The sequence below is a fragment of the Drosophila miranda genome, chromosome 4 (assembly GCF_003369915.1).
Source record: "Drosophila miranda strain MSH22 chromosome 4, D.miranda_PacBio2.1, whole genome shotgun sequence".
NCBI classification, from domain to species: Eukaryota; Metazoa; Arthropoda; class Insecta; order Diptera; family Drosophilidae; genus Drosophila; species Drosophila miranda.
Window position 1 is genome coordinate 7041876 of NC_046677.1, and position 24370 is coordinate 7066245.

General features: G+C 47.2%; 1 protein-coding gene across 2 annotated transcripts; it reads left to right on the plus strand.

The window, feature by feature from the left end:
- The first annotated feature begins 3504 nt into the window (after positions 1–3504).
- LOC108162683 (developmental protein eyes absent) lies at positions 3505–24147 on the plus strand. Of its 2 annotated transcripts, none has more exons than XM_017297530.2 (5): positions 3505–4010; positions 18643–18689; positions 21279–23078; positions 23162–23406; positions 23485–24147. In XM_017297530.2, exons 1-5 carry the CDS (start codon positions 3912–3914, stop codon positions 23664–23666), a joined length of 2373 nt encoding a protein of 790 aa, XP_017153019.1. In that variant the 5' UTR covers positions 3505–3911; the 3' UTR covers positions 23667–24147. The 2 variants fall into 2 exon arrangements, with proteins under 2 accessions (XP_017153019.1, XP_017153020.1); XM_017297531.2 differs by lacking the exon at positions 3505–4010 and adding an exon at positions 14924–15254.
- The last annotated feature ends 223 nt before the right edge of the window (positions 24148–24370 follow it).

The following is a 24370-nucleotide window of genomic DNA, read 5'->3' on the forward strand; positions in this document are numbered from 1 at the left end:
ATTTATACATATTCATGTGTGTAATTTGCCACATTCCTACACCCTCTCCTCGTGACGCTCTGCCTCTCTGCTTTTCTACTGTCTGACACTTGACCCTATCAGAAAATAACCAGTTGTGTGTCTGCTGGCTGGGCGCATACTTGTGTGAGAGTCTGTTGACTGTTGGCTGTTGATGGGGTGCATATTGGTGACTGTCTCGAAATCGAATCGAAATCTGGCGCCGTTTACATTGCTCGCGGCCAAACAAAAAAGAAACATCAGCCAAATGTACAATCGAGAAATGAGAATGGGAATAGTATGTCTATACAAAAGTCAATAAACTTGGATACGATAGGTATTCCGTATGTGTAGAGGCTTGCAACGGTCTCTACGACCACGGGGGGCGTATCGCCAGAAAGGGATAAACAATGGGAGTTTCCTTACAGGTAGCTATGGAGTTCATATCAACAGATGGAATATACTGTTACAATCCAGAAAAGAGAGTGTTTATATTAAATGTGATATCATTGCTTATTCTAAAGTAAGGGAATATCGTAAGGTATTCCTTAAGTATACAACAATTCATGGATTTGTAAAGTTTGTGTCTCAGTTTACAAACTTTACTTTCAACAAAGTTTATCAAAGGGACTGTCATAGGTGTAGATAGATATACAGCTCTGTCCATTCTCTATAATTTCTAGATAGAACATTTGATTGAAAAATGGTGGTCTTTCATCATTAGCATTGAAATATCTTTTAGATTTGGAAAGATTAGTACTCATGATTCGGTTTTCCCCGATATTCTCCATAACTGTTTTCCATTTAAAGTTATCTTTAAAGTTTGCCCTCAGCATCTACTTCACACTCGCCTCCCCTCCCCTCCCAACCCTCATTCCCCATTCCCTACCCCTTTACGCGTCCTACATGAACCCTTTGGAAACCAACCCACCACTTTCCCAGCTACCTCTGACTCATCCGGACAGGACAGCTGGCAGGCAACCGAACCTCTTACCTCTCACCTCCTACCTCATCGGGCTCTTCCCGGGGGTGACTTACTGTCAACTGGCGCTTGGAACGAACCCGTTGCCCATAAATTATATAAGCACACACGGCGCCTGGTTCGCCCATCGCTTGGATCGATGCAATGTAAACGCGGGGGAGCTGGAGGAGAACCCTTCGGTCCTCGGTGTTGTATCCCCGTTCGGGGCCTCCTTCTCACTGTCGCCAGCTCCGATGCCAAGTGATTTTTTCTTAACGCGCTCCCAGCGGGCGCCCATTGTCCCGGCAGTTAAACAAGACGCTTTTCAGCTCGTAAAACAGGCCACCACACTCCGGTGGAAGGGGGAAGGGACTGTTTTATAATAAAGTTATTGATTTGTGTTTAAGTGGCGTGGGTGACCCTCTAAGAACCGAAATAAAGGTACCCAAAAGAAGGAAAGTCTTTCCAGGGGGGAAATAAATGCCTCGCACTCGGACGGACCTCCACCCGTTGGCATTTATCAGTTTATCAATTTATTTGTTTTTATTAAATGCTGAGCTGTTTAAGGCCTTAAGCTGACGCCTGTCAATTGCGACATGAGCAAGTCACGTACGCTCCTCCACCCAAACCGCATCCACATCCACATCCCAGTACCCGTACCAGTACCAGTTTCAAGACCACTTCCAGATCTGATCTCGGTACTGTGGGCGTGGGCCATGGTCCGTGGTCCGTGGACGGGCGGCGCATTTAAGTAGCTTAAACAGACGCGGTGGTCCCGGGCATAACTTTGTCTAATGACTCGGAAATCCGTCACTAATAATAAAAGCCAGGGCTATAAAAGGCAGCGAGCATTTGAGACGTCCGCGTTGGACATTTTGCTGATGCATTTCTGCATTTACCCTGAAGCTGCAGGCGGGTCTGGGGCACGTGTGTGCTGCCTCAATAATCCTATTACCCAGCAGACGTTGTCGATGGGGTATTTGTGAATGAAAATGTTCTGACACGACCACAAAATAAATTCTTGTTGAAATTAAATTAAGACAAATCCAAGCGAAGAGAGGAAGCTACAAATTTTGACCTTATGGAATGCCAGAAATACTAGCGGAAATATAGAAATAAATTGTAAAGAAATCAAAGAAACTTACGTAAATACGTCCAACAAGCCTATTATTCTATGGATAATTCAAATTTCTCTTCTAAATACATAATAACTTCCATTTCCATCCACATTGCCGTATAATTAAATACTTTCAAGGCAAATGCAGAATTTCCCTATGAATTAAACGTAATTATTTAATCATCATTCACACAACTATGAAATTTAAATCGAGCACAATCCTAATTTACTCCACAAGGACCCACAAATGCCTAACCATAACGATTCCCCTTCTCCAATCTCCCTTCTCCCTTCTCGCATAAATCGCCAATCATACTGAGGCCATCAAATACAATCTATCTCATTAAAGGAAGTTGAAGGAAACAATTTAAAGCTATACTCTAGTTTACGGCTTTAAGTCGGATATAGATGGCATTAGAGGAACACGCCCCAGAGGGTGCCAGAGCACCACGCCCCCCCTCCCGATTGTTTGAGTGCTTTTTGCCCACGCATGCGTCTGGGGGAGGATTGCCCTGCCAGGTTCTCCCTGGGACAGGACTCCAATTCAAAATGGCTGCACAAATATTTGGAAAGGGAGTGGTGCACGGAGGGTTGCTGCACAAACTGCTGTTGCTCTGCTGTTCCGTTTGCTGTGTTGTTAAGCCTAACTGTTACTGTCGCAATTCATTGAATTTGCAGGGCTAATTAAACACGTTAACAACTGTCGCGATGCGGTGAGCCGTGCAGGGATAACTTGCTCCAAAGATCGTTGTCGTCGTCGTCCAGACGCCAGCCAGTCCCCAAGAAACCCAAAAAAAGAGGAGACAAAATTTCCTTTGTGTCTCCTAGTCTGGACTGTGATTTTTTTGGCTAAAGACCAGCGGCTTGGTAGCTGTCCATGGTATCAGAGTCTGGCCGGACTAATTCGAGTCGACATTTTGCCTGGCGCCCAATCAAGTGTTTCCAAATTGGGTTAGCCCCGGCCACCGCAGTCCCACTTGGGGCTTCGTGGAAGGGTCCCCAAGCAGAGTGCCCGAGAGTCCGGAGTCGGGAGTCGGTCGCCTTCCAGGAAGCCCTAGCACTAGCCCCGCAGCCAGGACTGCCAACTCCGCGCATTGCCTGCCTTCCTCTCGCAAAATGTTCCGTTACGCTTGGAGAGCTGCAAGATGGAGTGAAAGTCCTGATGCGCCGCCCCCTGAGTGGAACGAAAACTCACTCAAAACGGTGTGCCTGTGCCTGCCCTAAGGTTAGAGCGAGAGCCAGAAATGCCACTGCCGAAGGGCAGGCAGCGCGCGAAGCGAGACGGCAACAGGGCACCGCGATCTCGAGTTCGTCGGGGAGCAAGGGAGAGAGAGCGAACGACGGCGACGACGTCGACAGCTTTGTGGGTCCGAGGCGACGAGCACCGAGCACCGAGCACCGAGCATTGAACATGCAGCTTTAAGTCATATTTCGGGCGAGAGTCATAGTGGAACACAACGACATTCGACATCGGTACGAAAAAAGCTTCCGACCCGTCGGCTCAGAGAAACCGCAAACAGAAACAGAACCAGAGCCAGCCGTAGAGCTCCAGCGTCATTGCAAAAAAAAACATTCATTCATTCACATCGTAAAAAATTAATTTGGCACAAATTAATTTGCGTAACGGAACTGCTCGATTAACACAATTTAATGTCCATTCATCGCTCATTCGACGAGTGTCGTGCGCCGTGCAATAAAACAGAATAATTATTCAACACTTCAATCAAACGATCATATTTATAATTGATCTGTGTCTGTGTGTGTGCATTATCTATCCAACAAAAAAGTCTGTGCCATGGCAAGGAAACTTTTAAACTGTGAATTCTAACATTTCCAATGTGCAGCTTTCGACAGTGTCCCAGCAGCAACTACAACACCTGGAATATGTTGTATAATGTACCCTGTCAGAACTTTTCAACACTGGATTACTACAAAGTGAGTAGAAATTTTAAGAATTTTGATACAATTAAATATCGCAGCATAGCTTCTCTCAAGTATTAGCTCGGGAACTATATTTTCCATAGACCACACACACACATTGCATAACCTACACGTTACAGCCAAAGCAGAAGCCAAAGAAAGAGCTATAGGCTCTTAAAACCTGACTCCGAGTACTCCAGATCATATTTTCCGCATCAATTATTCATAATTACAAACCTCTAGTTCTGAGAGATGCTTCTGGCTGAAAGATTGCTTCAGATAAGTTCCACTGTACAGTGAACTGTAAGAAATCAAAGATGCTACTGCGCATTTGGCCATTTCTGATCCTTTAAATGCCAGGAGCAGCAGACAATGCAGGACAGTAGTCAAAAGGGAATTTTCAGCTTAAGTGCGCACAAAAGGCACACAACACAGAAGTATCCTGTCGATCGAGTGGGAATCATCTGACCAGAAATAAAACCACAAAAAGGATCCTGAGCCCAAAAAGGCAGTAGGTCAAGAGCTGCAGAGATTGAAGATCTTTAGATCGGAATTTTTCACGTATCCATGAATCCTCCGTCGTCTTTCAGTGCTGGCTCGCTTGATTGACAGTTCCGTCTGTCTCTGTACGAGTCCTGGAGTTCTGTCTGTCTTTGTGCGAGTTCTGGAGTTCTGTCTATTGATTGCCAGGGTTGCCAGGGCAGCTCCAGCGCTCTCTCTCTCTCTCTCTCTCATCCCATTTTGGCATCCCATTTACGAGTGAGGTGCCCCCCGCCGCCCGCGTAACTTGAGCAAAGTTTTGGAGCAAAGCAATTTGCGAGGTTGTTGGCGTTGCCAGCGTTGTCGTCGCTGCCGGCGTTGCCAGGGACAAACAAAAGTTTTCCTTTTCCATTCCTGCCATCCAACAAAATGGCTTCCATCGATCCGATGTGGAAGGCACTAAGCCAAAGGAAAACAAACACACACAAAAAAGCGTCGCTTGCCGCCATTTTTGTTTATCTATTTGACAGAAAACAGAGACAACACAAAAATCTCATAAATGCAAATGCAAAAAAGGACGAAGCGAAAGGACATCAGCAGTAGAGGCAGAGCACAGACAGCGCCAGAGTGTTGGTCGAGGCCATTAGCAAATAAATTCAGCGAAAAATGTTATTCGGCATTGTTCCACACAAACACAGAGAGAGAGAGGGAGGTATAGGGATAGAAAGAGAAAGGTACAGCATGCCAGAAAGAGAGGGCCAGACGTGAAATGCCGTGAGGATAATTTCATTGAAATTTGAGTAGACGGAAAGGAGCAGCAAAATGTACAAAAGGACATACCGTGCCGTGCAGATGCCTTGCGCTTTTCGGTGCTGCTGCTTCCATTATAACAACAAACAATGCAGGATGGATCAGGGGAAGGACCTCAAACAGGCACCAGGGAGCAGAAACATTTCAGCTGGGGGTCCCTGGTCCTCGGTCCCCGGTCCCTCGTAGCCCCCGTCTTTAAGGGCGTGGGCCCGCAGGACTTTTGCCTCTGCGGGTTTTTCAGATGAAATAAGGATTTTAATTCGTTTTCCGCTGCTCATTTTGTGGGCGCTCTCCATTACAGCCACGCCCAAAACTTAAATTTAAATGTTATTTCGGGTATGGCGGAGGGAATACCTTTTTGGGGAAGTCCTGCGACCCGGGACTCCAGCTCATTATACGGGTATGTGGTCTGCAAATGTCCGGCGACATTTTTACGGCATAATCTGTGAATCTGTGAATCTGTTTATCCCCCGGACATCTTTCTCCGCCTGCTGTTAATCCGCTTTGTCCTCCGCTGAATGTCCTGTGTGCGCTGCCTCCGGCTTAAGTGGCAAATGTTTGCCTGGGGCGTGGCACAGGAAGTGCAGAATCTCCCTTTCTGTATCTCTGGCTACCTGTTACGGCATAGCAGTTCTCTGAGACTGAGATCGATCGAAGTGGTGTCCAATATGCTCCAGAAAATGAACTTGTTTGTTTGTTTATTCAAAAGTTTCGCCAAGCTGTTATTTCGGCAGCGAATCTGCGCAATATTTCGGTAGCCATGGTCAATGCTCTGCCGATTAGATCAATAAACAGATCTCGAAAATGGAGGAGCTCTTCACTGGAGAGCTCTGGCACGAGTTTTGTATCGGATTATGATGATTATGCTCGTTGTCAACGTGATTTCGGGGACTTCCTTGCATCTGTTCTCTGTTTATTTGCACAGAGAAGAAGCACAAAAGAACTGCCGCAAAAGTTCCCTACGGAATTTCACTGAATAATCAATTTTTAGATTGCGAAAAAGTTACCTAACTTTGTGCTTATTCTTTTTATTTTGTTTAGAGGTGAAGAACAGTGGAGCTCTCCTTTCGGATAACCTTTGCATGTCGAAGCTTATCGCCTACTTTACGCATGACATAATTCCTGATTCCTTAAGAAAACCACAAAAAGTATGGCATAAATTTGCATGAATAATACTTGAATTACATTCAGGAACAAAATACGAGGCTTGGGAGAGCCGAGCAGCAGGTTTATACCTTGGGCCCACTCCTAGAGAAAGAGAGTGATTTCCTTTTGTTCATAATCCGCTCAACTGGCGACGCTGCTTAGTCCTTTTTATCCTGTTTTATGTCGCCTGTCAGCAGCAGCAGCAGCAGCCTTTCTACTGTGGAAGGAAGATGTACAGAAAATTAGAGCAACCTGATGGCTGATGGTTGTCCTTTCCTTTCCGCTGGATTCCGATCTCTAATGCTCACTAATGATTGCAAATATTTGTACCTCAAGAGAGGGATTTGCTTTGTCTCTGCCCCCGGATCCCGTGTCCCAGATCCCAGGTCCCAGGTCCCTGTCTCATGACTCATTGTTCGCCTTTTGGCTTGGTTTGTTTTAGTTTGGTCTAAATTTGAATGGTAGCTGTCCAGAAATAAACCAGAAATGACAAAAGGTCTGTACGCAATCAATTGTCACTTTCGACAGCATATTTTGAGCTGCCGTTCGTCTATAGATAGCCCAGCACTTTCCTATATATAGTACAGAACTCTTTGCGGGGCAGATTTCGATGAATAATTGCTCCGAATAGATCAGCAGATTAGTGATCGACAGTGACTGAGGAGTGATCTAATGTGTTCTCATGAAAATTTGTTTTATTAGTAAAAATGTACTTTTTAAAGACGATCTTCAGTCCCCAAAATTCTTTGGGACTATCTTTTTAGAGAAAGCTAGTATGTTTTGTCGTTTGGGTAACAAGAAGTGAAGGTATTCTTTATAAAATATTGCATGTCTTTTTAGCAATTGCAATTAATGGATCCTCCATAAATCCTAGCATACTTTTGAGTAACAGCAGTAAAAAAAAACCCTCCAAAGAGTCAAGAAACTGCTTTGTATATAGCAATACGATCTGTGGAGCAAAGCACACCTCACAGCCGATACGGAGACGCATCTGTCACATCAAAAAGCATCACGGAATCTTACAACGCTCCGGTAATTGGTGGAGAGATGGCTCTGATTCTGCTGATGCTTACAGGAAAATTCTTCTTAAAATTGTGGAAAAAATAGATATAAATGGGAGCTAAACAAATGAGCAAAAGTGCGACGAAATGAACTTGTCATAATTATTTGACAGTTGGGGTAAAAGTGATGCTGCCGCTGCCGCTGGTGCTGCTCTCCTCCGTTCGGCGGCACTTTAAGCAACAAAAAAATTGATGTAAAACATTTTGTAGGAGAATGGCTGGCTATATATACGATGCGGTGGAAGAAAAGGGGTTCCCTGTGCTCCGAGGTATCCGATTCGGTTCACTTTGAATCTCCTTTACAGTGTCACTGCCAGAGGGTTGAGCGGGGTCAAGTGGTCGCAGCCTGTGAAAACAAGACTCCATCTTGCGGTTGCGCCTCATTTCCGGTTCAATCAAGTGGCAGACAGCTTGGAGCATGATAAGATTCCGGCTGGGGCCTCCTCTACTCCTCCTCGTCCGCGGGATCACTTAGGTGTGGCTGTTGTCAGTCACAGGCGCAGACAGGCAGCTGCCCTTCCCACACACCCCATCCTTCAGCCCTACCCCTTCCCCATACCCCTACCAATTAAGCGGTTTTTTTCTGAGACAAATTTGTGCGACCTTTGACTCGACGGGGTGAATGGGAGACAGGAGCGACGAGCGGATGGGAGACAATCCTAGGGATAATGGGGATGCGGAAGGGGAAGGGGAAGGGGAAGGGAAGCCATTGCTCGTTAGCAATCGTGACAGTTTTTTTTTTCTCTTTTTCTTGAATTTTTTTCATAATTTTTACCACGAAATGCATGGCCCGTTCAGGGGCCTGACCCGGTCCCGAGCAATTTTCCAGGCCCTTTAAGCAGCACAAAAAAAATATCAGATTTCCTCATTGCAGATTTTCCTTCCATTTCCCGGGGCTTGGGAAAAAGTGCAGTGGCAGTGGCAGTGGCAGCGGCAGCGGCAGAAGCAGACTTTGGACAATTGGCAGCCAAAATGCCAACAAACAAATCATTCACATTTTGCCCATTGATTGGCGAGGCGGTAAAACGAAATTCGATATTCCGATATTCGGGATCGTCTAGACTCTAGAGGAGAGAGTGCTGAGAGCTCCGAGTGCCGTGCGGCGTGTGTGGAGTGGGGGGCTGAGGGGTTTAGCCTCCGATTTCGATAAAGATGTCGATTCCGGTTCAATCCCAGGGAGCACCTGTTCCTCGTGGCTGGTCGCTGATGGAAAGTTGTCCCATCAGCAGTTGGTTCTTGCTCTTCAGCTTTTCTTTCGCATATCTGAAGTGGATTTCCCTCTTGCAATTAGATTTTTAAGCTATTCGGAGCGGAAATAGTCAACTGTCTTTATGGATAGTTTTTTACACCATTTCGTTGCTATTTTTTGCACAGTTGTGGAACAGAAGCAGCACAAAAGTTAAATGTGGCCAAGGTCTGCTGGATGAAACCGATCTGCTGCAACTTTAGGGCTGCCACATACGTTGAAATTGATAGTCGTTCCGGGGGGGAGGGGAGGGGAGGGAGGTGCAAGTATTCGGTTGCCAGTTGCCGGTCGAAGTGTTGCACACAGTTGGCACAGTTTGCGGTTCAGAAGGGAATCCCTCTCCCCCTCTTTCTGGCTTTAATGGAGTGATTTCTGGCTAACTTGGGCAATCATTTGGTTGGTTATTCAGCAGGTTTCATTGCTTTGATTTAAATTGTTCACACACTACCCTCCGTAACGTCTTCCCTGCGACAAAGAACTCTTCTTGTCAGATGATTATCCCTCGGAAGGGTGGAATACCCTTGGAAGGGTTAAGACACACCTGAAGGACAACTCAAGGGGTTAACCATCGCCTCCTTGAAGGGTTGCAATCAACGTTTTTAATTAACAAACAAAGAAACCGAAATTTTCCCAACATTTTCTGTAATAATTTGCAAGGATTTTTCCAACCAAAAAATCGTGGAAAATTATAGGAACTTTCGGAATCGTTGAACCCGAACCGTGACATCTTGGGAATAAGGTCAACATTGTTGTTTAATTAGAAGACAATAGCTGTCAATAGGATGGCCCCTAGCCCCCCTAGATCCAGATCCAGATCCAGATCCGTAGCCGTGCAGGCAGTTGCGAAAAGTCAAAGGTTGTGGGCTAATTGCAGGACGTGAGGGAAACGCGGGGTGTGTGCGGACTGCCAGCTGTGAAAAAATCTTATCCACACTCAATCTTAATGACTACTTAAACAACGACAAAGCCCAGAGTCCGCCGGGGACGGAACGGGGACGGTACGGGGACTCCTGCCCCATATTGCTGCAACCCCCTTTTCGAGGAGCGAGACTCAAGTGCGGCACTTGAGGCAGCTGTTTGGCACTTGGGATGACTTTAATTTAAGCCCTGGGGTGCCATATACGCAAAAACCTCAACATTAATAAGTGTTAATAATTGTGTATATGTTATTTTTTTTCCAAACTGGATTGACACGCCCCCCTCGAGGACAGAAAACCACCCAAAAAGCGGGTCTTCTATAATTTCACATCACTTTCGGAAAAGCGAATGTGAGGGGGGTTGGAGTGGGAGTGGGAGATGAGCGGGCAGTAAGGGTGCGATGATGGGAGGGGTTGGATGTGGAGAACTCAGCGAGCTGAAACCGAGTTAGAAAGTCCGTCCAGAGGAGCGTAACATGGATAGGGTGCGAGTACGTGCACGAGTATAGGTGTAGGATTACCATCATCCATAACATTCGCAGCATACGCATCCGCGTCCGCGTCCGCAGCAGCAGCATCCCTGGGGGTCTCCGATGATTTGTTGTTGTTGCGGGGGCAAGTTTACAAATTCAATTTGTCAGCGATGCCTCATCGTGGCCGTTGTCGTTGCCGTGAGGATTCCGATTGGGATGAGAGCACACAATTTCATAGGCTTGGCAACGCTTAAAAAAGAAGGGAACCAACGCCATATCGTTAAGGGTCGATAGCAGAGGAGTCGACAACGGATTACTCTGTAAAGAAGATGGCACTTTTAAGAAGGTTTGTAAGGCTTTAATTGTTGCTTGAAGTTTGAAACCTTACAGAAAAAGATATATTTGGAAACATTAGTAATAGTTCCTTCTTTGAATGATTATTCCAATACTTTATACTCATCTGTTGAAACATTCTGAAATTCCTGCAGGAACTGTGGCCAATAACATACTCGACCCCTCTAGCTTTCTCGGAGCACCCTCTTTCGACCATCAGAGTGGGTGTGCTCTCTAGTCCAACACACCCTGCCACCCCTTGGCCTCCAGGGTACTGGGCTTATCCATAGCATATGTTCGCGTTGCATAGTTGAGGGCGCATTTGATTAGGGCTCAGCGAGGCGTGAGTATTTAATTTTGTTGTTGGTTGTTTCGCGTTTTGACACGCGCTAGACGAGAGCGCATAATTAAATTAATTAGAGAGTCGTTCCCACAGGTAAACCGTGCTGTACACCTACACCAGTGCACCGTACACCCCTTGCACCCCTCCACTCCACACCCACACTCTATCGCACCGCACCGCACCGCACAGCAATCACCACTCCATCACGTACCGTACCTTACCGTACTGCTGCTGCTGCTGCTGCTCCTGCTCCTGCTCTCCCCATACTCCAGGCCAAGAGTTTTGATGCTCATTCGCAGTGACAGGCGACACACTTCTCTCTGTGGGTGGGCCAGCAGGTTGTTGGGTGGCACGAGGGGATGGGGAGCGAGGGGATTGGTTGCCAAGAGAACGCCACATAGAGTCGTTATGCTCCCGAAGCAGCTATGTGGTGTGGGGGTCTGGCTTTTAATGAAATTCCTGACCAATGTTTGTTTTACTTGGGTCACCATGGCGATTCTCTCTTGCCCAACCCCCTCCCGGCTCCCCCCTGGGCATGACCTCCATCTGTAACACTCCCGGATCGGCACGTGCCCGGAGCACAAACACAGGTTCCGCATAATTTTTTCTCCAGAATGAAAGCATAAACGAACCGTTTCGGGCTCTACCCTGGTGGCCATCATCATCATCATAATCAGCTTCAATCAGCCTCATGATCGGGATTGGGGTGGGGGGCAAGTGAATCGTAGAATGCAATTCCTGACGCGGTTTATTTTTGTTCTTTATCGGGGACCCAGCAAGAACCAGCAAAACGCCCACAGTTCAAGTCTTTGTTTTCATTCTCCTCCTCTGGGGGTTTTATTCATTAAAGAAAAGTTTATGTTCATCTTTTTTATGGAACCAGCACAGTAGTTGGCGGCCCCAGTGTTATATCCACACTTTAACGATCGCCCGACCATAAAATAGTTGTCTCAAATCTGAAATCTATATATTTCTCAGCTGGAAGCGGCCGGACATACAACATTTGAATGATTTACGATCGTATTTATCAGCGGCCGATCGGCTGAACAGCTGATTGTCTGAGATTTCACTGGAGAAGTGAGTGTTTTAATACCAATATTTACACAAGTGGAAAATATGTGTGTGTTTTCCAAAGAAAATACAATATGTACCGGCAAAGCTATGGGTTTTCGCAAGTTTCTGGGGAATTGATGGAACTGTGTGGAAAGCGGATCAAGGGGAAGTGCATACAGTATTCTGTTGATTCTGTCTATAAAGCGTTTCGGTTACACAATCTTTTGTTCTTTTCATTGAAGAGAATTCCCTGACAAAACGAAGAAACCCCAAGCAAAGAATCAGCATAAACGTTCTACTCTATTCGGAGGAGGAGGCGGTGGAATAATGGAATAATTCTTTGCTTCGTGCCAACATGCAAATGAAGTATTTATGAAGTATTTTTCTGTGGCTCCCTGCATTTTGTTCTCTACTTTTTTTTTTAATTTTTGTGTGGTTCCATGGCTCAGCGATTCGCCTGGAGTGGAGTGCACTCGAAAAATTGCCAAATGAATGGATGGATGCCTCACAACATTGGCATGTGCTGACACATAAAAAATGTCTCTGTAATCAGCCAAAATTGACCCACTTCCTAGGCTTATGCCAACTCGAATGACGCATTCCCCGTTGACTTTTGAACTGGGAAATCTATCAGAACAGCAAAAAAAGAACAGAAGAGGCAGACTAGCGTTGCGCAGGGAGACCACAACAAAATGACAAGAAACAAGCCATTCAATGTTTTAGAGTCTGAAGTCCTTATCTAGATGTGCAACAGGAACAGCCAGAGCCAGAGCCAGGGCCCAGATCAAGTTGTAAGAATGCGAACATGGCAACAAATGTGCTCGACTCAGGTGTTAAAACTTTGGCATTAAAATGGCGCCCGCAACAGGCCTTGCGATCCCCGATCCCCGATCTCCGAGCCAATCCTTAGTGCCTCCTCCTCTGGGCCGAGAGCTGTGTAAAATTAATACAACACTCGGGGAGGTCCAGGCCGATCAAAACCGAACGTAAATCTTAAACACTTTCGGGCCCAGCCCCCCCTAGCCGATCTCTGAGCCACCATTGTGCGGCAGTCGCACGATCAGCACGTTCAACCAAAACGGAGGGGGCAGGGGGCAGAGGCAGAGGCAGAGGCAGGGGTCTCTATGGAGGAGAACAGGATGGACGATCGGCAACCGGTCCACGACAAATGTGCAAGTCTCAGCAACATGCCAGACCATACCAGACCGAGGCCGCAAGAAATATCTGCAAATGCAGCAAATTGTGCGCAGATTTGTTTACAGAAGATGCTCAAAGTGGGGGGATATTTAGGGGGAGATACGAGTTTATACTGAGGACAGGAGCAGGCGCAGGCGCAGGAGCAGGAGCAGCAGTAGGAGCAGGGTATGCGCTGCTGATCATCGTAGATATAATTGACGACATGTTGTCTCACGATCGTGCTAAAGCGATTAAGGCAAATTTAATGCCCAAGTCAGCTAACCATTTCCTCAAGAGGTCATCGGGGGTCCTGCGCCATTAAACACTTTTGAAGCTGTTTTAAGGAAAAACAAAGGATACAAACGATACCCTCCCATCCTGAAATCGATAATTAAGATTGCCCCTTGATGCCCTTCGATTCGAATTACTTTCGCCCGACTTTTGTTTTCACTTTTCCTCCCGAGTGAGTGAGTAAGCTTCTGGCCAGAATTCCACTGCATATGAGTCGAATTTTGTTTTTCCAACTGCAATCTGCTTCTGTGTTTACGTGAAACCTCATCTGCAGGCGCCCGGAGCGAGAGGCGAGAGGCGAGAGGCTCAGGCGACTGGACTCCCCGACAATGTTTGTTTAGACGATTGAGCGGAGCAAAAATTAAGTGTTAAATCAATAAAAATCGTTTGCAACTTGCTTGGAACAACGGCGTCGGGCTTTTGTATATAAATAAACGTGCAATTGTGGATTGTGTGTGATAGGACACAGGAGTGTTTCTGGATTAGTAATGTTATATTGAGGGCTTTAAGCTTTGGTTTTAAACTGTACCCAGAACTGATTATGAGAAGGGTCGATATTCATTGCTGAAACCATGCAATCTGGTCTATGGATACATCTTTGCATACAGCCAATGATAGCCATGCTTTAAAGGGAAATATATCTTCAATTATAGTCTCAAATATCCCACAAAATTCCACACAAATTAAAGCTGAACCCATCTTTAGTTTAAAACCCTGCCATCCTGTTTGCGGTTCCCAATTATCAGCGAAAGTGATTCACGAATGGTTTAGCCTCTCTGTGATTTTAATTAGATGCCAATTTGTTTTGTGGCACTCGCGGGTCAGACATCAGACATACCCGACAGAGTACGAGGAGATATCGTGTATCGGCTGGCCATAGCCAGCACGCTTCGTCTCGCCTTACATGCCCATACATGACTGTATTTAATACTATTCGTATTCGGGGATCTCCTTTTCTAATACTTTACGGATCCGTCCGCATTGAACGGCACACAAAAAAAAAAAACAAAAAACAGAAACCGCCGAAACCAATAACTTTTTGGAGCGTCTTGAATTACCCGAGATTTTTGTTGTTGATGATTTTATGGCTGTCGGTTCCCATTGAAAATGGGAGTATTCGGAATACTCATCTGATTAGTTTATTAATTTGTATAATGTGCCGCAATGGATGGATGGCCCACCAGAGCACCAGAGGGACCGGAGAGGCCCTCGTATTGGTAATTAATTTATGCGCATAGGAACACGGCTTTCGAATGGCGCTGGAGAGCCAGCGGCAAATCCCCATTGACAATGGGCATTGTTCGCCCGCATCTCCAAACTCCAAAAAAACTCCAAACAAAACTTTACGCACGGAAAAGTGGTTGCTGGCTGTGGAGGACCGGCCGACCACCCCTGTGCCGACGGGGCGGAGTCTGCCCAGCAGCGTGTGTGTGCGGAAAAGAGTCGGCCATATGCGCGCCGACTGCTCGCACGAACTCGTTCCGAGTGCCCGCCGCCATCCAATGCTGCGATTTTCACTCAAACATCGGCACTGAGCGGTTGAGTGCTGAGCGCTGAGTGCTGAGTGTTTCCCCGGGGCTGCTGGTGGTGCTTCATCCACATTCACATTCATTCGATTCGAGCCATTCAAAGCGTACGCTACGGGAACCGGTCGAGTCGGTGGTCGTCGAGTCTCTAGAACCCGAAAATCGAATAGATATTTCCCGTGTATACCTCCACTAATTCTCCTCTTGTGATGTGTGCTTTGTGCCTCGTGTTAATCCACTGAAAAGGCATTTGATTCCAAAACATCTTTATCACCGGATCATCGGAATCCTCCCAATATTCGTGTGTGTGTTCCTAGTGAAAGTTCTTCAGAATGGTCACCCTCATGCCCTACAACTATGCAGCCCCGCGCTGCGGATTAATTGACAAAATGATCGAGCCAAAGGTAATCAAATAATCATATTGCTGAGATTTCCAATATCTCTAAGCATCTACTACTACTAACTCTATGAACAAGAGAAGCTCTACAAGTGATGTGGAAAACCACTTTCAGTCTGTGGCTGTGCCGTCGGTTAATGTTAATGTTATTGCTATTCCCATTGCTATGGTTTTTGTTATTATTGCTATTGGCAGCTTCCTTGGTGGTGCGATTGTGGGGCTTCCCCTAGCCGTGGAGTAACCAACTTTAGCTTTCAAAGGAGATGTGGATACTGGTTATGGTTATTGATCCAAGAGTTTGAGGTTGTTTATTGGGGGGCTAGTGATCTATTAGTTGGTTAGATGTCATGGAAAACTTGACACATAAATCAAAGTTAGCTTAAATGCTAGAACATGTTTGGACATCGTTTAGTTTTATGACTTTTTTAGAGATAACTCCCATTATAATACTTCTTAAAGATTAAACAGACTTCGACAACCCTTTAGATCCACCCTTTTATAGAATATTTATTATTCTTTGAGAATAATCCCGATTATAAGAAGACAAGCATTTAATAGACTCCCTCGATGATGTCCAGGAATACCTAAATGGGGATTAAGATTATATACATTGTGCACCTGACCACCATACAATCCAATAATCGGCTTAAATTGGGATGTGACAACTATAAAAACTCTAGTCATGTTGGGGATCTTATATACATATCCCTCAAAAGCAGGCAATCTTCTTTATGGCACTACTACAATTTTGAAGATCTGTCAATAACAACATCATCTGTTGATTATCCCGTTTCGACATTTCCTATAGGCATAACTCTTTCCCAAATCAGCATCTCAATAAGATTTAATGGAACCACATACCAGACATACTACGAGTATCAACCAGCTTTTATGGAGGCATGAGCCTAGGTCTAAGACAAAGTAAAATCTTTGGGGAAACATCACGAACGTCGAACGTAGACGACTTCCATGGGTTTATTGGTGGAGTGGAGGCAGGGGGTTCCACAGAAAGTACAGCTGGATGTTGAATGTTTAAGGAGAAATATTAATAGAGCATAAATTACAGCACTCGCACAGGTCCCTGCCACTCGCACTCCACTCCACTCTCTCTCTCTCACGCTCTCTGTGTTCCGGGTCTGGCTGGGACTGGGTTTATGAGAATTTAAAGAGCCTGGCCCACAAAAGCCGGACGCTGGGCTTCGGCTCGAGCAGCGACATTAATCACATTTTAATTAAGTTTAAGCCGTAATCGTAAAAATTAACACGCCATAATTCAACTGCGACAATACGCGCTGCATGTAATTTATGACAAAGAGAAGAGCTCTGTCGAAGAGCTGGGCTTAGGAGGGGACTTTGGAGAGTCAAAATATTGATTATGGCCCCAGCGATTGACACTTGGCGATTGTTGATTATACGATGATTCGACGATGCGACGATTGTGGCCCCGAACGTAATTAACGTGCCAAAGTGTTAAAGGATGGTCGGTCAGTGAGGTTAGGGGATAGGGGATAGGGCCCGAAGAAGAAGAAACAAATTTTGATGCTTATCGAGCAGGCGGCCCTGAGGATGGGGGCATCCCCCGAGTCGGAGTCGAAGTCGAGTCGAAATCAGGGTCGGGGGCAAGGGCAGGGGCAGGCTTAGGGCCAGGTTAATAAAAAATTTGTCGCCGTCTTCTTGTCGTCTTTTGTTTGCCTGTGGCTGTGCCTGTTCCTCTCTGTATCCGTCTCTCTGTCTCCCTGTCCGTCCGTCTGTGTGTGTTTTAATCTTCTTCTAAAGCAGCAGAAGAGACAAAGAGATTACGATCACAGGAATTTCGTTAAAGATGCTCGAAAACAGGTCTACAGAGAGCTCGCCCTATCCCTCTCTCTCTCTCTCTGTCTGTATGTGTGTCTCTCCCGCTCGCTCTGCAGATCTCTCCAGCTTTGACCAGCCCCCTGGCTCTCGCGCACTCCCAGCGCTGCTCTCTGCTCTTGTCCGTTGTCTGTGTTAATGTTTACGTTGTCAGCTTGTGCCATAAATTAGTTTAGTAAAAGGTTGCATTTGGATCTTTTCTTCATCTCCTGCAAGCACCCCACCCCACAACACCTCTCCCTTGCTCCCCCCTTTCCACTCCTTTCTGCCTTTTTTGCATACGAAGAAGGAGATTGAGATTCGAATTCGGATTCGCATTCGGATGCTCGTGCAACACGCAATGCTCGATGCTCTCGAGGCCGATGCTCACGGGTCGGCCTCCAGGCGATGCGCGCTGAAACGCTACCGTTGGAGCGGTCGTCGCGCATGCGCGTGTTGCCCGACGACAAATTTGCACGCCCCCATCCCCCATCCGCCATCCGCCATCCGCCACCAACGGATCGCCAGATGATGGACAGTGCGTGCGTGTGGCCATCGGGAGATCTGTTCGCCCCGGAGAAGCTGTCAGCCGAAAGGAGCTCAACTTTTTTTTTGGAATGCTGCTGCTGCTGCTACACTCAGAGGGTGGGACGGAAGGGCAGGACACATTCCAGCACCTGGATTGGGTCGGGGCTCCGGGGAAGGCGTGGAGTGGGCTCTGTCTGTAGATTTATCTGGCTTCCGTTCGATTTGCATAAATTTGTTTGCCTTCGGACTTCCTTTCGCTGTATTTGGCATTTGTCAAACTTACTTAGCCGCTTAATACTTGAGTTTTTTAAGGGATGGAGTGTCCATTATTTTAGGGTTGGAGAGTCCAGCAGTTTTCCTCGTATAACCTCTCAGTTCTTTGTACTTTCCTATCTACTCTCGATACAAACTCCTCGAAGTATATCTTGTATAAACTCGAGCTTCTTCTCCTTAAAGATTCCTCTTCATTCCATCATTATCCTCTCTGCCTTCTCCCAAACACTTCCTGCCATTGCGCACTTCTTATCACCTAAAGCTATGTGCTTCTCTGACATTTCCTTATCGAAAGCTCTGCCCATGCTATCTGTCGCACCACCTGCTGCTCCAGCACTCTTTACCGCTCCCCCTCTTGTGCTGCCCCTTAAATGGCGCCGTACATCCGACAAGTTCTGAGTAGGAAATTCTGAGCCCGTAAAACTTTTTCCCACGCACGTTGGCCCTGGGGTTGCCAATTCGAAATTCGCTGTCGCGGCAGCAAGTGGCGGTGGAAAATTATGTAAAATTCGCTGTTTTTTTCGGTCAAGACAGTCCATAATATAACCCAAATAAAGTTTCACTTGCTGGAAGTGCAGGAGTCAGCATTTGCTGGCAACAGGAGAGACAACAGACAGCAGACCAGACCGATCAGTGTCTGAGGTGGAGAGTTGTTTATAAACAATTATTCCGCTTTATATATAGCTCGTACGAGATAAAATAATTCTTTTATTCTGTGTATTTTCTTAACTAAATTTTGAGTATTTTTCCCGTCTGATTTGCAGGTTAAACGTCCCAAGACAGAGCACACGGATACACATGATCGCAATCGGTAGGTACTCCTCCCACAACTGTTTCCCACTCGAGGACCTCCAAAAGGTTCGCAGCTGTAAGCGTAGACAATTTGTAACAGAACAGAACAGAACGGAGCGGAAAGGAAAGGAAACCCCTCACACTTGGTCAGGGACGGAGACGGAGACGGGGACAAAACCATCTTCAATTGGTTTCAATTGAAACGAGGCGAGAGGCAGGGGCATACGCTCACAAGTATTTTGCATGTGGCCCTCACAACCTGACACATGCCTCGTTTCGAACGATTCAAGGAATTCGGTGCACGCTTCAGATGTGATTCTGAAGAGAGCCGACCCCAGAGACAAAGAAGATGAGCGGAAAAGTGTCAGAGCACTTAACACTTGCCAAGGGGCAGGGCCTGGCCAGAGCAGGGGTTTCACTGCGGCCCAACTGCTTAAAGGGGCTTCGGGGCGGCAACAGTTGCGGCTTAATCTTAAAGACCTCGCCCCCCTCCCTCCCACTCTCTGGCTCTTCAATGATGTTCATTATAATTTGTGTAAATCTCCCATTGGCCACCACACCAACAACGCACAAGATTCGGAGGGCGAAAATTCACTCAAAATGTGGGAGCACTCAAACCCCCGGCACAAACTCAGCGCACGCGTCGTTTTTCACAGGGAAAATATGCTTTTCCCCAGCTGCTCCCCTTTGGGCACGTCTTCTGCTCGCAAGATAAATGTCTCCCCTCCCCTCCCCTGGCCGCCCCACCAAAGAAAATCATCTCGAGGTGTCAGATTCCTCTGGAAATTGGGCACTTAATTTACCTTCCTATTAAAATTATGAAAAATTGTTACGGCGGAAGCAAAAAAGGGACAACATAAGGGGTAAAGAATAGAAGAATTGGAAATGATGTAAATTCATGAGAAAGGGGTTCCAAATCATCTCTTTATTATTATATAAAGTATGCTCCAAAGATTTTCAATTGAAACAGAAGAAGTTTTGATTAAAGGAAATTGGGGATAATTAAATATATTAAAGATATTTGTAGGAATATTTAGTAGGGCAGTAGATATATTTGCAAACAAAATTAAGAACCTATTCAGCAGAGCTCTTTAAAGAATCGTTTAAGTCGTTGAGCATTTGGCATGGAATATATCATCTAGCTCTTAAATGTTTAACAATTTCATGAAACGCATTCTACACACAAGTGATGGGAACTTATACGAGTCATACGAGTTATTCACAAAGAACTGCGATAGAGTGAATCTCTTCCAATGACAAGAAGAGGTCACAGACACACATACCCACATTCTCCCCCTCTCTCTCTCGCTATCTCTCTCTCTCTCTGGTCCACCCATCTGATTGTCGTATAACGGTGTTTTGTGTGGTATGCGGGTGGGGCCGAGAGTGGGGGTGGCGGTGGCAACTCCATTTAATTGCTAACGAAAAGGATTGTATTACCAGAAATACTCCCCCATTTGTCTATCGCATCGCTCCCCCTACTGCCCCTACTCCTCCTCCACTCGTTGTTCTATAATTTGTGTGTCTGAGCATTTTTAATTTTTTTGATTGTCTCGTTGTGTTTGTATTTTTTCGGTGATTTATTCTTCAGTTTTCGGTTTTTATTTGATTTTTATTGGGGGCCCTTTAGGATTTTACAATTAGTGCACTTCTCGTTTGTCCGGCAATCGTTTCTACTTAAACAATAATAATACAAATAATAATAGCGAGGAGGGGGAAAACACAGAAGAAACAACAAGAACACGAATCGTAAAATAAAAAATAAGAAAATATTTGTCGCCACTCTTTTGGGCATTCGACATTTGCTGCACACATGTCCCCGTGGCAAGGGGTGGGGGCGTAGGGGCACGCAGATGAACGGGACTTGTCCGGGGATTGTCCGCACATGCCAGGGGCAGGGGCAAGGGCAGCGGCAGAGGCGGAGGCGGCAAGAACGAGCCTCTCAAGTGCCCCGAAAAGGCATCCCGAAAACGATTTCCTCTCTGCACAAATCCAAGTAAACAACGCAGAACAGAACGCAAAAAGGCCAGCGAGAGATCGTAGAAAAATATTTATAACACTTGACAAGATTTTAAAGAGCTCTTTAGTCTGGGACTGACTCTGGGTCTGGCCCTGCCACTGAGACTGGAACTGGGACACACTTGACTTCGGTTATGGGGCAGGCAATACCCATAGGGAACAACGAACAACGTGCCGTTAATTTTATGGTTGTTTAAAGATTATTGGAAATCATTTTATGAGTTTCCTTAACGAGCCAAAGGTTCGTTCGGGGGCTCTCACTCTCCCTCGTCCTCCCTCTCTTTCTTGGATGTGCATTTGATGGATATCCAGAATTCATACGAGTATACGTACATGTGTTGGGGTTCCATGTTTTGAGAGGTTTTGTGAGTCATTACAGAATCTTTAGCAGCTCTACTTGAAGTGGGATTGAAGGATCTATGGCCGTAACTCTGCTCTAAGATTATCTTTCCCTCTTTTGCTGCTCAGGTATCTCGGGATAAAGAGTGGAAGGAAACTGCTGCCACTTATTTGGAACTCCCCATAGATACCCATCTATCAATGGCTCTCCTTACTCATCATCTATCCCCATCATCTATCTTTTTTACAGACTCTGCAATCTCTCGCAACAGCAACAGCAACAACAACAGCAGAACCAGCCCCTCACCCAACAGCAACAACAGCAGCAGCAACAGCAGCAACAGCAACAACAGAGCCAACAGCAGCAGCAGACACATCCCGGCACCGTGTTGGCCAGCAATGGACCCAGTAGCGCCGGGGCCACCATGAGCGTCGGTGTGGGAGTGGGTGTCGGCGTTGGGGTGGGTGTGGGCGTGGTAGGACAGTGCAGTCCGCTCGGACTGCCGCCCCAGAGCCAGCCACTTCAGCCGACAATCAGCTCCTTGGCCTCGCTGAGCGGCCACTACGCGGCCAGTAATCCGCACGTGAACGGGAACCCCAATCCGAATCCGAGCAGCTGCAGCCTGGCGGCCGCCTCCAGCTTCGCCCAGTCGGCCAGCAGCAGCTTCTCCACATATCAGCAGGCCAGCGGCGGGGCTGGAGTCGAGGATGGAGTCACCGGAGGATCTGTGATGTCGCACTGGACGCACGACGGCAGTGGATCGGGAGCAGCTGTCAAGTCGGAGTCCCGCAGTCCCGGCCAAGTGCATGCGGCGCTGGACAACGGCGTGGTGACGTCAGTCAGCAGCGGACCGAATCTCTACGGATGCACTGCCTCCAATCCGCTGGACAGCAGCACGGTGGCGGCTGTCAACTCGTCGGCAGTGGCCGCCGCGGCTGCGGCCGTGTACGACGGAAAGCACGACTACTACTACTACAACAGCATGCAGCAGTATACGCCGCCGCCTTTCTATTCCGGGTACGGAGCCCCCTATGCGGCTACCACGGCTGCCCGCCAGGCCAAGATGGAGCCGGGAGCAGCAGCTGCGGCGGCTGCCTACCTGACCCCCACCTACGCCAGCGGGGGGAACAACAACTCGCAGCTGTACAGCAACCCCTACGCGGGCTACAACAACTTCGCGCAGCAGGACTACGGCGGATACTACAACGAGCAGTACGGGAACTACTACAATCCGGCCAACTACTCGCCGTACGCCGTTAGCTCCCCGAGCTCGAGTGCCAGCCACGGGCACGGCTTCCATGTGGCCGCCTCATCCAACCTCTCTGAAAGTCCCACGGACACGCACTCGACGACTCCCGTGCACCACGCCACCCACTCGCCGCACTCCCCGCTGCCGATCTCACCCAACGCCGCCTCGGGCCTGGCCAGCGGCGGTACGGCCACCTCCGCTGCGGCTATTGCAGCTGCCGCAGCCGCTCTCAATTCCAGCGGGGGAAGCAGCGTTGGCACGGCGGGCTCCTCCAATGCATCGGCCACCAAGACCACGCCCACCGGCAAGACGGGACGTGCCCGCGGCAGACGCCACCAGCAGCCGAGCCCCACAAGAAGCACAGCCTCGGATACGGGCAACAGCGAGGCGGTGAAGCCGCCGGAGCGGGTGTTCGTTTGGGACCTGGACGAGACCCTGATCATCTTCCACACACTGCTCTCGGGCAGCTACGCGAATCGCTATACCAAAGACCACAGCACTCTGATGACCATCGCCTTCCGCATGGAGGAAATGGTCTTCAACATGGCCGATACGCACTTCTTCTTCAACGAGATCGAGGAGTGCGATCAGGTGCACATCGACGACGTCAGCTCCGACGACAACGGCCAGGACCTGAGCGCCTACAACTTTGCCACCGACGGCTTCCACACGGGCACTCCTCCGGGAGCGCCTCCCAATCTCTGCCTACCCACGGGAGTACGCGGCGGCGTGGACTGGATGCGCAAGCTGGCGTTTCGCTATCGCAAGATCAAGGATATCTACAATAGCTACAGGGGAAAGTAAGTAATCGATTTGAGTCCAATATTATCCACATTTAACAGGAAATTTTCACTTACGCAAAATCTTTTCCCTTCTATTGCAGTGTCGGAACGCTGTTGGGACCCGGTAAGCGTGAGGCCTGGCTGCAGATACGCTCAGAGATCGAGGTGGCCACCGACAATTGGGCCACGTTGGCGCTCAAGTGCCTCAGCATGATTTCCCAACGCGAGAACTGCGTCAACGTGCTGGTAACCTCCACACAGCTGGCCCCGGCGCTGGCCAAGGTGCTGCTCTTCGGTCTGGGCAGCATCTTCAACATCGAGAACATCTACAGCGCGCACAAAATCGGTGAGTGAACAGCGAGAGAGGGATTCATTCCAAGTGGAATCGAGTACTAGCCAGTCTTCTTTTTTTTTTTTGCTGTAGGCCAGGAAACCTGCTACGAGCGTATCGTGACACGCTTCGGGCGCAAAAGCACCTACGTGGTGATTGGCGATGGCGCCGAAGAGGAGTCCGCCGCCAAGGCCATGAACTTCCCCTTCTGGCGCATCTCCGCCCACAGCGACATACGCGCCCTATACACTGCCCTCGACATGGGCTTCTTATGAAAGGCCAAACTATGAATCGGAGCGGAAATGGAAATGGAAACAGAATCGATATTGTCTGTCATCTGTATCTATGCACCGGCAGCCGCAGGCTCGAAGCAGTTTTGAGTACAAACAGAAAAATGTTTAACTAATTTATTGAATGTGTGTGCATGTGTGTGAGATAAGAAAACCAGCGCAAAATAATTTAATTATTTTGTTTAAACAATTTATATTTTAACGCCAAGACTTTATTGTATTATATAGTTTTAAAAAACAACTAATCAACGATCGCAGCAGTTCTGTTCTCGCCGGCAAGCAGCCGCACTAAATTGTTTCAATTGTATAATTAATGAATTAACGATATACGTATCTAGCACCTTAGAGTAGCAATCAATACCAGACCGAAGCGGATCGGATCGAGAAAGTAAGTAGCAGGAGCCTCGCAGATCGATCGGAGCAAACACAACAAAAATTAGTTTAAAGTCCTTAGTTTAAAGCAAACGCCTTCAGAGGCGGAGTAAACATAATTATAAATAATTCGACAAACTGTAGTATTCAAATTTTAAATAACTATTATATAGCTGCATATATTAAACTATATTTAAAATATAAAAAACATTAATAAAAGAGCAAAACCAACCCCAAAGGAGCATCAATATCAACGGAACAACAATCGTCCTGTTCTTGCGTTTTCGCCTATCTGACACCGAAATAATGGCGATGTC